The sequence below is a fragment of the Echinops telfairi genome, unplaced genomic scaffold (genome assembly GCF_000313985.2).
Source record: "Echinops telfairi isolate 266 unplaced genomic scaffold, ASM31398v2 ScPeMD7_9;HRSCAF=40, whole genome shotgun sequence".
NCBI lineage: Eukaryota > Metazoa > Chordata > Mammalia > Afrosoricida > Tenrecidae > Echinops > Echinops telfairi.
Window position 1 is genome coordinate 75805213 of NW_022103906.1, and position 13855 is coordinate 75819067.

The 13855-nt window shown below is 36.6% G+C and overlaps 1 protein-coding gene across 2 annotated transcripts in view; it reads left to right on the forward strand.

Annotated features, from left to right (window-relative positions):
• Positions 1-13855, forward strand: part of EXOC6B (exocyst complex component 6B) — a 635729-nt gene that overhangs the window by 148835 nt on the left and 473039 nt on the right. For both annotated transcript variants that reach the window (XM_045286668.1, XM_004696081.3), the window contains exons 3-5: positions 3203-3250; positions 5041-5131; positions 5249-5294. In XM_045286668.1, coding sequence (XP_045142603.1) covers positions 3203-3250; positions 5041-5131; positions 5249-5294 — 185 coding nt within the window. The remainder of the gene's footprint in view (positions 1-3202; positions 3251-5040; positions 5132-5248; positions 5295-13855) is intronic.

Genomic DNA, 13855 nt, shown 5'->3' on the forward strand with positions numbered 1-13855 from the left:
GTGTACATGCTCTTGTCTAGCTGGATTTGTAAGGTAGAACTGGGGTCATGATAGTGGTGAGGGAGAGGCATGAAAGAACTAGAGGAAAGTTGTATGTTTCATTGGTGCTATACTGCACCCTGACTGGCTCACTCCATTATTTTTTTTGACCCACAGAACACACACACACACACACACACACACACACAGAGTACTTAAAAAAGTTCATGGAAAAATTCGCTTATCTTAGTGACATTTTTCCATGAACTTTCTGAAGTCCCTGTGTGTGTGTATATGTGTATGTGTGTCTGCATAAATAGAAATAAACTCCATATTTATCTTCTTGAAGTCAAAAGAAGTAATACCCTATACACTGTAGTTTCTTTTTTTATATATTAAAATACACCTATTTCTCACTTACCAACCATCTCGTTATGTGACATTTCACATTTATCACAATAGTTAAAAAATCTGTCTGATTTGCACATTAACAACACACGTCCTTTGATAATGTACTCCAAAGTGTAAGGACAGTGCAATGCTGCCTGTGATGGTTAAGGTTATGTGTCCACGAGGCACACGATTCTCAGAGATTTGTAAGCTACACAACTGTGTATTATGGCAGTTATGTAATGATGTTGTCATCCTTCATTTTGTCATGTGAAGTGGTCAACCTACATTTTCACATAATGCTGATTTTTGCATAATGACTTAGTCTCTGGGACCTACCCATGTTGATAACTGAGGAGTGGGTATAGTAGTTATCTTCATCAGAAGTGATCCTTGGCTCAATGGATATGTTTTGGAACTGCACTTTACATTAGATCAATTAGGTGGGCCATGCTCACTGTTTTTGATAAAACCCTGGAGTTAAATAGAACAGAATCAAATAGAAAATAGTAGCATGTGTTACATGTAATAAGGGTAAAGATTGTTTCTTGAAAAATGGTTTCAATTTTTATGTGCACAAATGAGTGTGTGTGTTATATTGGTGCACTGAAGTACAATATAAATTTTATTTCTTACAACGAGTTTAAAATGCTTCTGATTTTACAAATCTTGAAAAGGCTTATCTAGATAAGGTGACTAGGCAGTTCTAGGAAGCTGGTGATACTGAATTTTGGAGTGTTGATGGAGGACTGAATTTTATGAGAGATCTAGCATGAAAAAAATCATATGTAATTTATTCTTGAATAACTACTAAGGAAGAAGGTTCTACTATTCAAGGTAACCTTTTTTATTCACATTTCTTGAAAATTTTACTTATAATGAGTTGAAGTGTATTTTCTAGTAATGTCTTTTTATTGCTTTGCATAATAAGTTCCAGTTTGCGGGGTTGTTTTTCTTCTAATAACTCTTTAGGTATTTGATGGACAGCTGTCATTTAGGTATAGTGTACATTATGAACGTCTGTATATTTATTGTCTCTGAGTATTTCCCTCTCTTTTGCCTAAAATTACCTTTAGCTCTGTTTCATGTAGTATACTTTTTAGGATCCTTCTCAGCCTTATTTGACATTCTTAAAACATGGCATCCACATGTAATTGTGTGTAGACTTTTAAAGCTTTATGATCTCATTTTTTTTCTAGACTAGAAATTGACAAACTATCTCCTTGGTCAAATCCAGTTTGCTCTCTCTCTCTTTTTAATAAAGTTTTATTGGAGCACAGCCTTGCACATTTGTTTGTGTATTGCCTGCAGTTACCTGGGGAAGTAGTTGGGGAGTTGGGGAAGGTATTTGTGTCTGAGACCCTATGCCCTATAGAGTCTAAAATATTGAATATCTGGTCCTTTACGGGAAAAGTTTTCTGACTCTTGTCTTTGACAATGTTTCTGTTAATGTTATTGTCAGCAGTTCCATCACACTCCTATTAATTCATACTGAACTCACTGTCCAACAACACTTCCAGGATGTTCAGATATGATGCTAAAAGTAAATAAGAAGGGATTTAAAGGTTTCTTGCCTTTCTTTTTAATACTTTATAAAGACTTCTTGGAATAGGTATGATTTCGTGTTGTCTTTGAGAGTAGGGTGTACATGGCAGTCTGCTCTGAAAAATTATAGTCTAGGTGTCATTTAAGGCAGTGCTTTCAAAACCGTGCTTTCTGAAAAATGAGGCCCTTGAGGTAGTCTCAATAAAAGGACATTATGGTTAATTATGGAAAGCAATATGTACTATAACTGGCTTCTTGGGCATTCACAAAGTATGTGACATGTATTAAAGACTTCAGAAGTATTGAATAAAGTCAACTGTCTTGTGTTGCTTCCCATACATATCTGACTGGAGAAGTGTGAGTGTGTATATGTGTGTGTACACACACCTGAGCATAAATGTGTGCCTGTATCAGCATCTGTGAGTGTGTGCAGAGTTGCTATTAAATTTTGTTGAAGTTCTAAAAGACAATCATAGGAAATGCTGGGTTTGGAGGAATGTCATAGAAATATAAGGAATTGTAGTTTTTGATAGAAGTGTAGATAGCATTTATTGAAGCTTTAGAAGTTAACATTGCTTATGTCTTAATAATATCTGGGATGATGAAGAAATTACTGAATTATATACTCTTTTTTTTCTGCCATCACTCGTGACCCCCAAAGTAGATACCAAAAAGAGAAGATGTCAATTCTTTTAAGTGAACGCTAGACTACTTAAAAGCACACACACACACACACACACACACACACACACACACCATATCTGAGGGAGAGATTGTTGGCAAAATGGGGATGAGGAAATGTTAGGAACTATTAAGAATCACTCCTCTTAAAAGAATAAAAGTAAAAATTGTCTAAAATTATATTATCAAATAATGAAAAATTTACTTGAGCTAAAAGTTAACAATTAATATCCATCTTTTCTAAAAATATTGGTGAAATGAGGAATATCTAGATAGAATTTGTTCTTTCTTACTATTATAGAGATGGTATGGTTCTTTGGTTATTTGTGTATGTGTTTTTCCCTCTCACTTTTCTTCTAAAGTTAAAGTCTGATTTTCAGTCATATTTTAGTTTGAAGTGCTCCAAACCAAATATATCTTCTAGTAAGATTTTCTTTTCATTGTTCAAAAGGTCTTTCAAATTTCTAGTAGAAAAAGTTTGTATAATTTAAGCCCAAAGAATACCACTGCATCAATAAATGTGATGAAAAATTGAAATTCATTTTAAAAAGTTTTGGATTGTCTAAATGTTTGTTTTTTATGAATTTAAATTGTCTTCTCTCCACAGAACCAAGTGATGGATACTAATAGAAAACTACAACATGAGGGAAAGGAAGTAAGGCCAGTTTACCTTTTGAAAAATCTTTTCTTTTTCATATCATTCTATTTTGATGGTTTTCTCGGTTTTTAAAATGTTTAGTGTTTTGTAAGCCTGTGAGCATTTGCTGGAGGAATTTGGATATTATTGCTGCTGCTTCAAATGTGCATCTGAATGAAGTGAACACTAGAAAATTTATTGAGGGGATGTAGCCTTCCTTAAATGTATTTTTAAGTCACCTGATTAATCATAATCTAGCCAATGCTATTCCCTCTGCTTTGTCCTTAATGCCTGCTTTCTCGAGAACTTTGCTCAAATGTTACCTTTTTTAGTGTGCTCTTAACCACGTTATTACTGGCTCCCTCTCAACCATGCATTTCATTTTACCCTTTCCTGCTGCATTTTTCTCACCTGTACTTATCATGCTCTGATATTATTTTTACTGACATTTTTTATCACTCTCCCTGTGTCTGGTAATTTCTCCATGAGGCTTTTCCTTGTTCATTTATTGCTACACCTTCTATTTACTTACATACTTACTTACACTGGTTACATGTTGGGCTGCTAACTGCAGGGCTCCTCCTCTAACAAGCTAGAGCCTCGGAAACCCACAGGGTCAGTGTTACCCTGTCCCATAGGGTTGCCATGAGTTACAGTTGACTAACTGACCCTTTGTTTTTCTGAGTTTGTGCTTCTATCTATCTATCTATCTATCTATCTATCTATCTATCTATCTATCATCATCTATCTATCTATCTATCTATCATCTATCTATCTATCCATCTATATGAATGAATGAATGAATGAATAATTGATTCTACTTAAAACTTCACAGTTACATGATTATATCCATATTTTACTTGAGAAAGTAAAAATTTCTCATATTTATATGAGAAAGTCAGGGAAAATGCTATTATTTATTGATTATGAAACTTAAACAGATGATTTGCTAAAGTTTTACATTGTAAATAATTGGGAAGGTTGGGACTAATACCTAGGTTTTCCGAATTCTAGTTGATGACTGTTCTCGTATCGTGTATTTTCTTTTTCATCGAGTACTTATTAAAGTATTCATTTTAATAATATTTAAAGTTAGCCTTTAATTGTTATATCAGTGACTTAATCAGGGCCATTCTTTCTTTCATGGTATCTAAGCAGAGAGCATTTTGAGATGTGGGTATGGTATGAATGCTACAAGAGATCGTGAACTTTATTACTTTTTAAGTTGATCTCACATAGTCTAATTTATGCAGGGAATACAGTTTTTCCCAGTTATATTGTATGATAACTTCAAATGGAAAAAAAGGGAGTTACTCTTTACTAAACTGGAACTGTTAAGAAAGCCACAACTTCTAAGTGTGTGGTTTTATTTGTTGAAATAGAGATTAGTTGGGGATCATTTTTAAGACTCTTGAAACTGTGCAGGATTGACTATTTTCCTTTAGGAGTCTAGCACTGATGAAAGCAATAGAGAATGTTACAAGATTGTTGAAATCATAAATCATGAAGAGCCTGAATAGAGTTTAGAGAAAATATGTATATATTTTGCTTTTGTCTTTGACATTTTTTGTACTTTAGGATTTCATCTTGCCAAGCCTTTCTTAGTAGTGTTGTATCTTAGGGAGAAAGGGGAGACCTGCAAAAATGCTTGACTGGTTAGGAAAGGCAGTCCCTTAGTCCACTTGGCAGGTCTTACTATGGCACTGTCTGGGATTTTCTGATGAATTGAACACAGAGTAGAAAAATGTGACTGAAAGCTTTTTATTTACAGCTATTGGCATAATTCAGTTTTTTTCCCTCTTGCCAAGCTGGTAATCGCAATGGAAGAGCTGAAGCAGTGTCGACTACAACAGAGAAATATTTCTGCCACTGTTGATAAATTAATGCTGTGTCTTCCAGGTGAGGAACTGGAAATCAAATAGGACTCTTGATGCAATTCCTTTTGCTTTAATTAGTCTTTCACGTTCTTTAAATAATGCATGTGTGTTCTCTCCCCCACCCCCCTTCTCTTTCAAGTTTTGGAGATGTACAGCAAACTGAGAGACCAGATGAAAACAAAAAGGTAAGATGTTTTTTATTATCTAAAGTTTCTGTTATTTTGAGAATTAAAGAGTCCATATTTAATATAATCTTTTTTAACTAAATAAGAACATATCTGTTGATATGTTCATCTTCTTTGGCTTTTTGTATTACTTATTCTTCCTTATTTTTAAGAGTACTAGTAGTATGGTAGTGTATTCTGTAATGCATTATATTTAAAAATACATTGCTCATAGTTTGATTTTTAGAAAATTTTATGTTTTAGGGGGGAAAGGCTTATAATCATTCTAGTAATAATTGGGTTGAAAAATTTGCTTTTGTTTAGTAATAGAGTAGAAAATATAGCTGTTGCTTCTGGCACAGAGACAAGGTCAAGATGAAGTTCAGAGCTTCCCTATTCTGTGTGCTGAGTTTGTTAAGTTTATTTTACAAGAAACTGTACAGCTATTCTTTGGCGTTTCTTTTTAGACTATAGTAAACAGCGCTGTGCCCTCTCTCACCTGGGGTGCTCTACAGTATGATGACTATAAGTGAAGCCATAGGATAAACAAGGCATATTTCCTTACAGTGTCGATTGTACCTAGATTTTGAAAGAAAAATTGGAGAATTTTTCTAATATTGAAGTAAGAACAGCAATACTGTGGGAAAAGTCCAAATTCTCTAGAGTTTTAAAGCTAAAGCGTGAGACATCAAAATTCTTTTAGTTTCTTAGGATTATTTCCCAGATGCCCTTCCTATCCCTGGGAGGAGTTGTTCACTTAAAATAATATAGGTAGAACGATTTGAGAAGCTTTATTCAAGGAGATATTAAAGTAGTGTTATTTCCCTAATAAACTTTATAAAGTTATAAAATTACAAAGAATAAAAAATGCTTGGGCACTATTCTCTCTAGATTAACATATGTTAGCAATTTTCCAGTTTTAGTTCATGTATATGAGAGAGAGGCTGCTGTGCTTTAGAAGCCTTTATATGCTATCATGTATATGAGGTAAAATATACATTAGAGAATTGCAGATAAAATTTATTGTTCTCTTCCAGTATAATTTTGGCGAGTGTCCTTTTAGTCCATGTGTTAATAACCATAGGAGAAAAATGAGGTTCTTTATTCCCATAAAGATTTACAGCTTCAGAAATCCTGTATGGGTCACTTTGGGTTGGAATTGACTTGATGGCAGAGTGTTGAATTGGGTATATATCATATATTGTGTTACTTTGTCGTTTTAAAAGCACTTATGTAGGATGTTTTTCAGTCCTTTTTTTTATTAAATATTCATTCATCCATTTAACCAATTAACTGAGTGTCTGTTATGGGCTGCATAGTACTTTTGGTGTTAGGGCTGCAGTGAACCAACAATATAGAAATATTTACCCTAATGGAACTCACTGAGTGGTGACCTAGTGGTTATGCACTGGGCTGCTAACTGCAAGGTGTGCAGTTTGAAATTACCAGCTGCTCTGGGGTAGAAAGAGAAGGCTTTCTTTTCCCATAAAGACTTACAGTCTTGGAAACTCACAGGGGCATTTCTACCTGTCCTATAGGGTTGCTTTGAGTTGGCATTAACTTGATGGCAGTGAGATGTAACTGATTAGTCTTCTTTGTAGGCATATGAATATTGTTTTATTACTGACAGCATTGTATTTTAGGATAGATCTTGAAATGTTCCTTTTGACAATGAATACAATGCTGTTCCTCTTAAATTTTTCATTGAAGGAAGACCGGTTAATATGACTATAGTTCAAATGTATGCACTAACCATGAAAGCCAAAGATGGAGAAATTGAAGATTTTACTAACTAATACAGTTTGAAATTGGTCAAACTTGCAATCAAGATTGATATTTAGTAGTGATTGGAAAGTAAACGTTGGAAGTAAAGAATAGGTATTTAGAATACACTGCCTTGGTGGTGGAAATAATGAGGGAGAGCACACTGTATACCCCAAACTTATTTATTGCGAATGATTTTTTTCCCTGAAAAATATAAATGGTGAATACATGGACCTCACTGGATGGAACAGAAAGGAATCAATTTGACTACATCTGTGGAAAGAGATGATGGATAAGCTCAGTATCATCAGTCAGAATAAGATGAGTTACAGACTGCAGAACACACCGTCAATTGCTTGTATACAAGTTAAAATTGAAGCTGAAGAAAATTAAAACAAGCCCATGACTTTGAGTATATCCCACCTGAATTTAGGGACTATCTCAAGAATGGATTTCTTGCATTGAACACTGAATGAAGCCAAATGAGTTGTGGGATAACATCAAGAACATTATCAAGAAGGCAAAATAAAAGTTCATTAAAGGGAGAAGAAAGGAAAAATGAAAAGAGAAATGGATAGCAGAAGGGACTCTGAAACTTGCTCTTGAACAGAGTAGCTAAAGCAAATGGAGAAGATGAAGAAGTAAAAGAATTGATCAGAATATTTCAAAGAGCTGTTCAAGAAGGCAAAGTGAAATATTATAATGAATCATGTGTTTCTCAAGCAGAAAGAACTGAAAAAAAATTCAGGTCTCAAGTTGTAACACTGAAAGATTCTATGGGCAAAATATGAAATGGGGCAGTAAGTATCAAAAGAAGATGGAAGAAATAGTCATTGTGTTGAAAAGAATTGGTTGATGTTCATTCACTTCAGGAAATGGCACATGATCAAGAACCAGTGGTGCTGAAGGCAGACATTCAAGCTGTACTGAAGGCAGTGGAGAGAAGAAGGGTGCCAAGAATCGACCAAATACAAATAGAGATATTTCAAAAAAGATACAATGGATAAACAAGCGGCCATCCAGCTGAGAAGCATCAAAGCCCACATGGAAGAAGCAGCCAGCCTGTCTGACCACGAGGTGCAGAAAGGACCAGTTATCAGACATCAAAGAACTAAAAATCAGATCAGTGGGTGCCCACCTTCCTGATATGATCACTGAAAAAAAAAAGGTGTACTTAAGCAAAGGTGGTGAAGAAAGCTGATGGTGCCTGGCTATCAAAAGATATAGCATTTGAGGACTTAAAAGCTGTAAAATAAACAAGCGGCCAACTAGCTCAGAAGCAACAAAGCCCACATGGAAGAAGCACACCAGTATGTGTGACCATGAGCTGTTGAAGGGATCGGGTGTCAGGCATCAAGGAACAAGAAATCATGTCATTGTAAAGGTGGGTGAGTGCAGAGTGGAGACTCAGAGTCCATTGGATGGCAACAGAACACCCCCCTGCTGAGGGTTTTTTGGGAGGAGATGAGCCAGTCAGGGTGCAGGGTAGCAACGATGAAACATAAACTTTCCTCTAGTTCTTTAATGCTTCCTCTCCCCCAATATCATGATCCCAATTCTGCCTTGCAAATGTGGCTAGACCAGAGGATGTACATTGGTACAGATAGCAACTTGAAACCCAGGGAACCCAGGATAGATGACTTCTCCAGGACCAGCGGTGAGATGGGCGAGGCCTGGAGGGTGAAGGGAATGCGGCGTAGAAGGGGGGAACCAATTACAAGAATCTAAGTATAGCCTCCTCCCTGGGGAATGGACAACAGAGAAGAGGGCGGAGGGAGATGTCGGACAGGGTAACTTATGGCAAATCTATAATAATTTGTGAATTATGAAGGGTTCAGGGGGAGGGGGGAGAGGGGAGGGAGGTGGAAAACGAGAAATGATATTGAGGGTTAAAGTAGAGGGCAGATGGTTTGAGATTGATGAGGGCAACAGGTGTACATAGGTGCTTGACTCAATGGATGTATGTATGGACTGTGATAAGAAATGTACCAGCCCCCAATAAAATAAAGAAAAAAAAATAATGAGGGTAACAAATGTACAGATGTGCTTTATACAATTAATGTATGTATGGATTGTGATGAGTTGTATGAGCCCCCAATTAAAAAAAAAAGATACAGTGCTGGAAGTGCTAAAAATTTGGAAGATTGGTATCTGCTCAACTGGCAGAAAGAGATCCATATTTATGTCTATTCCAAAGAATTCGACAGAATTTGGGAAATTATCAAACAATATCATTATCACACACAAGTAAAATTTTTATGAATATCATATAAAAACAGGTGAAACAGTACCTCAACAGGAAATTCATATGGAAACTAAACTAAACCCATTGCTGTCAAGTCAAATTCAACTCATATCAACATCGTATGACTGAGTAGAACTTCTACATAGATTTTCCAACACTGTAAATCTTCACTGCAGCAGACCGCTTTCCCTTATTCCATGGAGTGACTGGTGGGATTGAGCCCCACTAGCCTTCCAGTTAGCAACTTGATACTTAATTCACTGCACCACTAGTGTGCATTCCCAGAAACTCAAACCAGATTCAGAAGAGGAGATGAAATGACATCAGTCAGAGTGCTCCTGAGAATGCTCCTTAGAAGTGAGATTGTTGAGACTCTGGACATACTTTGAACATGTTAGGAGGGAAGAGTTCACAGAGAAGCCTATAATGGTGGGCAAACCAGAGGGTCAGCGAGAAAGAGGAAGACCCCCAACAAAGTGGGTTGACACTGTGGCTGCAGTAATGGATTTAAATCTTGGAACAATTGTGAGAATGGCACAGGACTACATAGTGTTTTGTTTTGTTTTGTTTATAGGGTTACTGTGAGTCAAAATTGAATCAACAACCAGCAAGGGCAATAGAATTTTCATACGAATGTGGAGCTTTTTCTGAATGACTCAATTCAATCACTGTCTTTAAATCGTTACCGACTCATAGGTTTCTGAGACCTTAAATCTTTACTAGAGCATGCAGCTTCCTTCTGGGAGCAACTGGTAGGTTTGTAAGGCGGACCTTGTGGCTAGCGGCCTAGTGTGTAACCCACACACCACCAGGGCTCCTTATGATCTCTAATAGTTTAATATCTGCATAGTTCACCTTTGTCTTATTCTCATATTTCTTTGGTTTCATGTTGTCATTTGTGCTATTCACCAATATTGCTCTCTTCTCAACCTTCCATTCACACTGTAGGATCATATTTCTGGCTCCCATGGTTTTGGATGGAGCCATATGATATTTTTTGTTGTTAGCGGAAGTTATTGGGTCTATCTTGGGCTTAGCATTTAATTTCCAGTGCAAAGCTTTCTAGACCAGTGGTTTTCAACTTTCCTAATGCCGTGACCTTTAATACAGCTTCTCATGTTGTGGTGACCCCCCCCCCAACCATACAATTATTTTCATTGCTACTTCATAGCTATAATTTTGTTACTGTTATGAATCGGGTGACCCCTGTGAAAGATTCATTCGACCCCCAAAGGGGTTGCAACCCACAGGTTGAGAACCGCTGCTCTGGACTGTTCATATTTTGACTTGGTCACAGCTACAATAATTTTCAAGGTGGTGTTCAGTACCTGAGTAACCGCAACGAGCAATGCATCCCTACAACTTATGGTCAATATACAACATTGAAAATACATTGCTGTCCAGTCAGAGTGACCCTACAGGGTAGAACAGAACTGCCCCTGTGGGTTTTTGAGACTGCAACTCTTTGTAGGAATAGAAAGCCTCATCTTTCCACCCAAAGAGCAGCTAGTGGTTTTGAACCCCCAACTTTGTGGTTAGTAGCCCAATGCATAACCCACCAGGGTACACAAAGGACAAAGTAGAACTATCCTATAGGGTTTCTTTATGGAAGCTGACTGCCATATTTTTTCCCTTGGAGCAGCTGGTGGATTCAAATCATAGACCTTTCAGTTAGCAGCTAAGCATTTTGTGAGATTGTTTCTTTTCCACAGAAAAACCTATCATGGCTGATGCAATGAGGTACTTTTGTTTTGTCTTGTTTCCATTTGTTTGCTAATACAGACAATGGTGCAATAAATATCCTACTTATGTTTCTTTAGGTAAATATTCTAGATTTCTTGAGAAATTTTGTTTTGAAAACCTTGATGTTCTTATGAATCATATGAGAATTTGTTTAATGTAGTAAGTATAGGGTGGTTCCTGAGCAGCTGCATTTTCTGCCAAGTTCTCTGGTGATGCCAGTTCTGTGTTCTTGGTTATACATATTAGAGGAGAGAAGCTAGATCAAAGAAAGGGTATGCATGGTTTTGATTTTACTAAACCATGTTCTTCAAGTCAGTATGTATCACCATCAGCATTTTATGGAAGGCCCTGTTGCTTCACCTCTTGGTAACATCTGCATTGCCAGACTTTTTGTTTTTTGGCATTCTAATGATTGTGCAGTGATAATTCATTACCGGTACTTTGATTTTTTTTCCTTTGGTTACTAATGAGATTGGGTCATGGATATTTGGATTGCCCATTTTTCCTTTCAGCATCTGTTACTTTCTTTTTGACTGAGACCCATATCACACCCTCTGCTGTCTAATTGATTCTGGCTCACAGGAACCCTCTAGAACAGAGTAAAACTGTTCCATGGGGCTTCTGAGGTATAAATCTTTATAAAAGCATGCTGCCTCTTCTTTCTCCTATGGAACTACTCATAGGAATTCATTATATATTTTGGATACTAACCATACTGCAAATGTTGTCTTCCAATGCGTGGTTCCAAATCTATTTGTACAGTTTAGTGTGATTTCTTAGAAATAAAAACATTCTCCCATGTAATTATGCCGTCTTTAGGTGCCATCGAGTCGGCTCCAATCCATCACGGCCCTATTCACGATAGAAATGCTGCACAGCTCTGCGCCATCCTCACAATACCTGGCACGGTGCCTCCCCACCCGCGCCCATCCGTGCCACCATGTGTCAGTCCAACTTGTAGAGGCTGTTACTCTTTCTCGCCGCCCTTCCACTTTACCAAACATGATGTCCGTATAGGGCAACCGTAAACCCCAGCAAACTCACATTACTAATCCTCAGACTCAGCTTAAGTTTTGCCTGTTGTCATAATTTCGCTGTGCAACAAAATAATGTAGTTCAAATGACATGCTGCATTTATTTGTTTCCTGTAGTCTGGAACTGTCCTTAGCCTTCCCTTGAGCTTCATGATCTGTTCACTTTTACAGATTATAGGCTAGTCATTATGTAAAATGTCCATTGATTTTGGATTTGTCTGGTGTTTCATGTTTTGTCCTTGGCTGGAATATCACAGAAGTGATCTTGTGTTCTCATTGCATCTTGTCAGTAGCACACAAATTAGATTTTTCCTATTATTACTGGTGTTCATTTTGATTAATGGGTTAAAATAGTGCCTTACAGCTGGTTTTTCCCATTGTGAAATTACTGTTTTTTCCTTTGTAATTGATAAAATGTTGTGGGGAAGTTTTATAGTTATATGAAATAATTATTCTCCATCAAACTTTCAAATGATTGATTTATGTTAGCATGGACTCATGTTTTTTTTATTTGGTATTTTATCTGTGTGCATTTCCTATTCTAGATTTTTGATACAAGTAACACATACAATACTTACACTTATGTGGAATGCTTTCTTCCCTTAACATAATATTTTCAGTATTTGTGCCAAACCATGTATCAAAATTTCATTTCTCCTCTGGATGAATAATTTTCCATTGTATAGAAATACCACATTTTATTATTTATCCCTCAGTTAATGAACACTTGGGTTATTTTCACTTTTGTTTTATTATAAGTATTACTGTCAAGAACATTAGTGTCCAAGCTTTTGTGCAGACGTAGTTTTTCAGTTCTCTTGGGAATATACCTAGAAGTGGATTTGCTAAGTCTTATGGCAACTCTGTTTAATCCTTTTGAGGAATTGCCAGACTGTTTTCCAAAGTACATATATTACGGTTCCAAATTCTCTACACCCACATCAATACTTGTTATTGTCTGTTTTTAAAATTTTATTATTATTATTTTTATTATAATTATATTTTGCCCTGGGTGGTGTAAATGATTAAGCACTGACTACTGTCCAAAAGATTGGCAATTGGAATTTACCAAGATATATGCGTCAATGACATTTTGCTTTGGAAAGGTCACAACAATGAATACCATATGGAGCAGTTCTGCGTTATACACATTGGGTTACCGTGAGTCAGAATTGAGTGGGCGGTACCTAACCACAACAATGACAAACAGAACTCAAACTCACAGCTATAGAGTTGATGTTGACTCATAGTGACGCTGTGGGACAGAGTAGAGCTGTTCCGAGGCTTCCCTTTTTTCTCTCACAAAGCAGACTGGTGGTTTCGAAATGCCGACCTTGTGGATAGCAGTCGAGTATTTACCCACGATGTCACTAGGGCTCCACAGCAATGACACTGGGTATGAAAATGTTCACTTTCAATTTTGAAAGATATTTATCTTTCAACAGTTTTATTGGCAAGTAATTTACATATCAATAATTCAGTAGCTCAGTCATTCAATCATATCAAGGGTAATTCTAGTCATCCTTTTTGATGGGTATAGAATTTAAGTTAGAGTTTCATTAGCTCTTAAAATGTCATTTCATTGTCGTTTGACTTGCCTAACTTTTGAGGAGAGCTTTACAAACGTTCTTTTGTATCTTTTCTCTAGAAATTTAAAAAATTCTGCCTTTGTCATTTGTTTCTATAACTTACTTTGAAACACTTTGGTAGGGCAGGATCAAGGGGAACGTAACAAAGAGGAAGTGCTGAAATCCTGGTGGGGACTGAGCATGATAGTGGGACAGGAGGAGAATCAA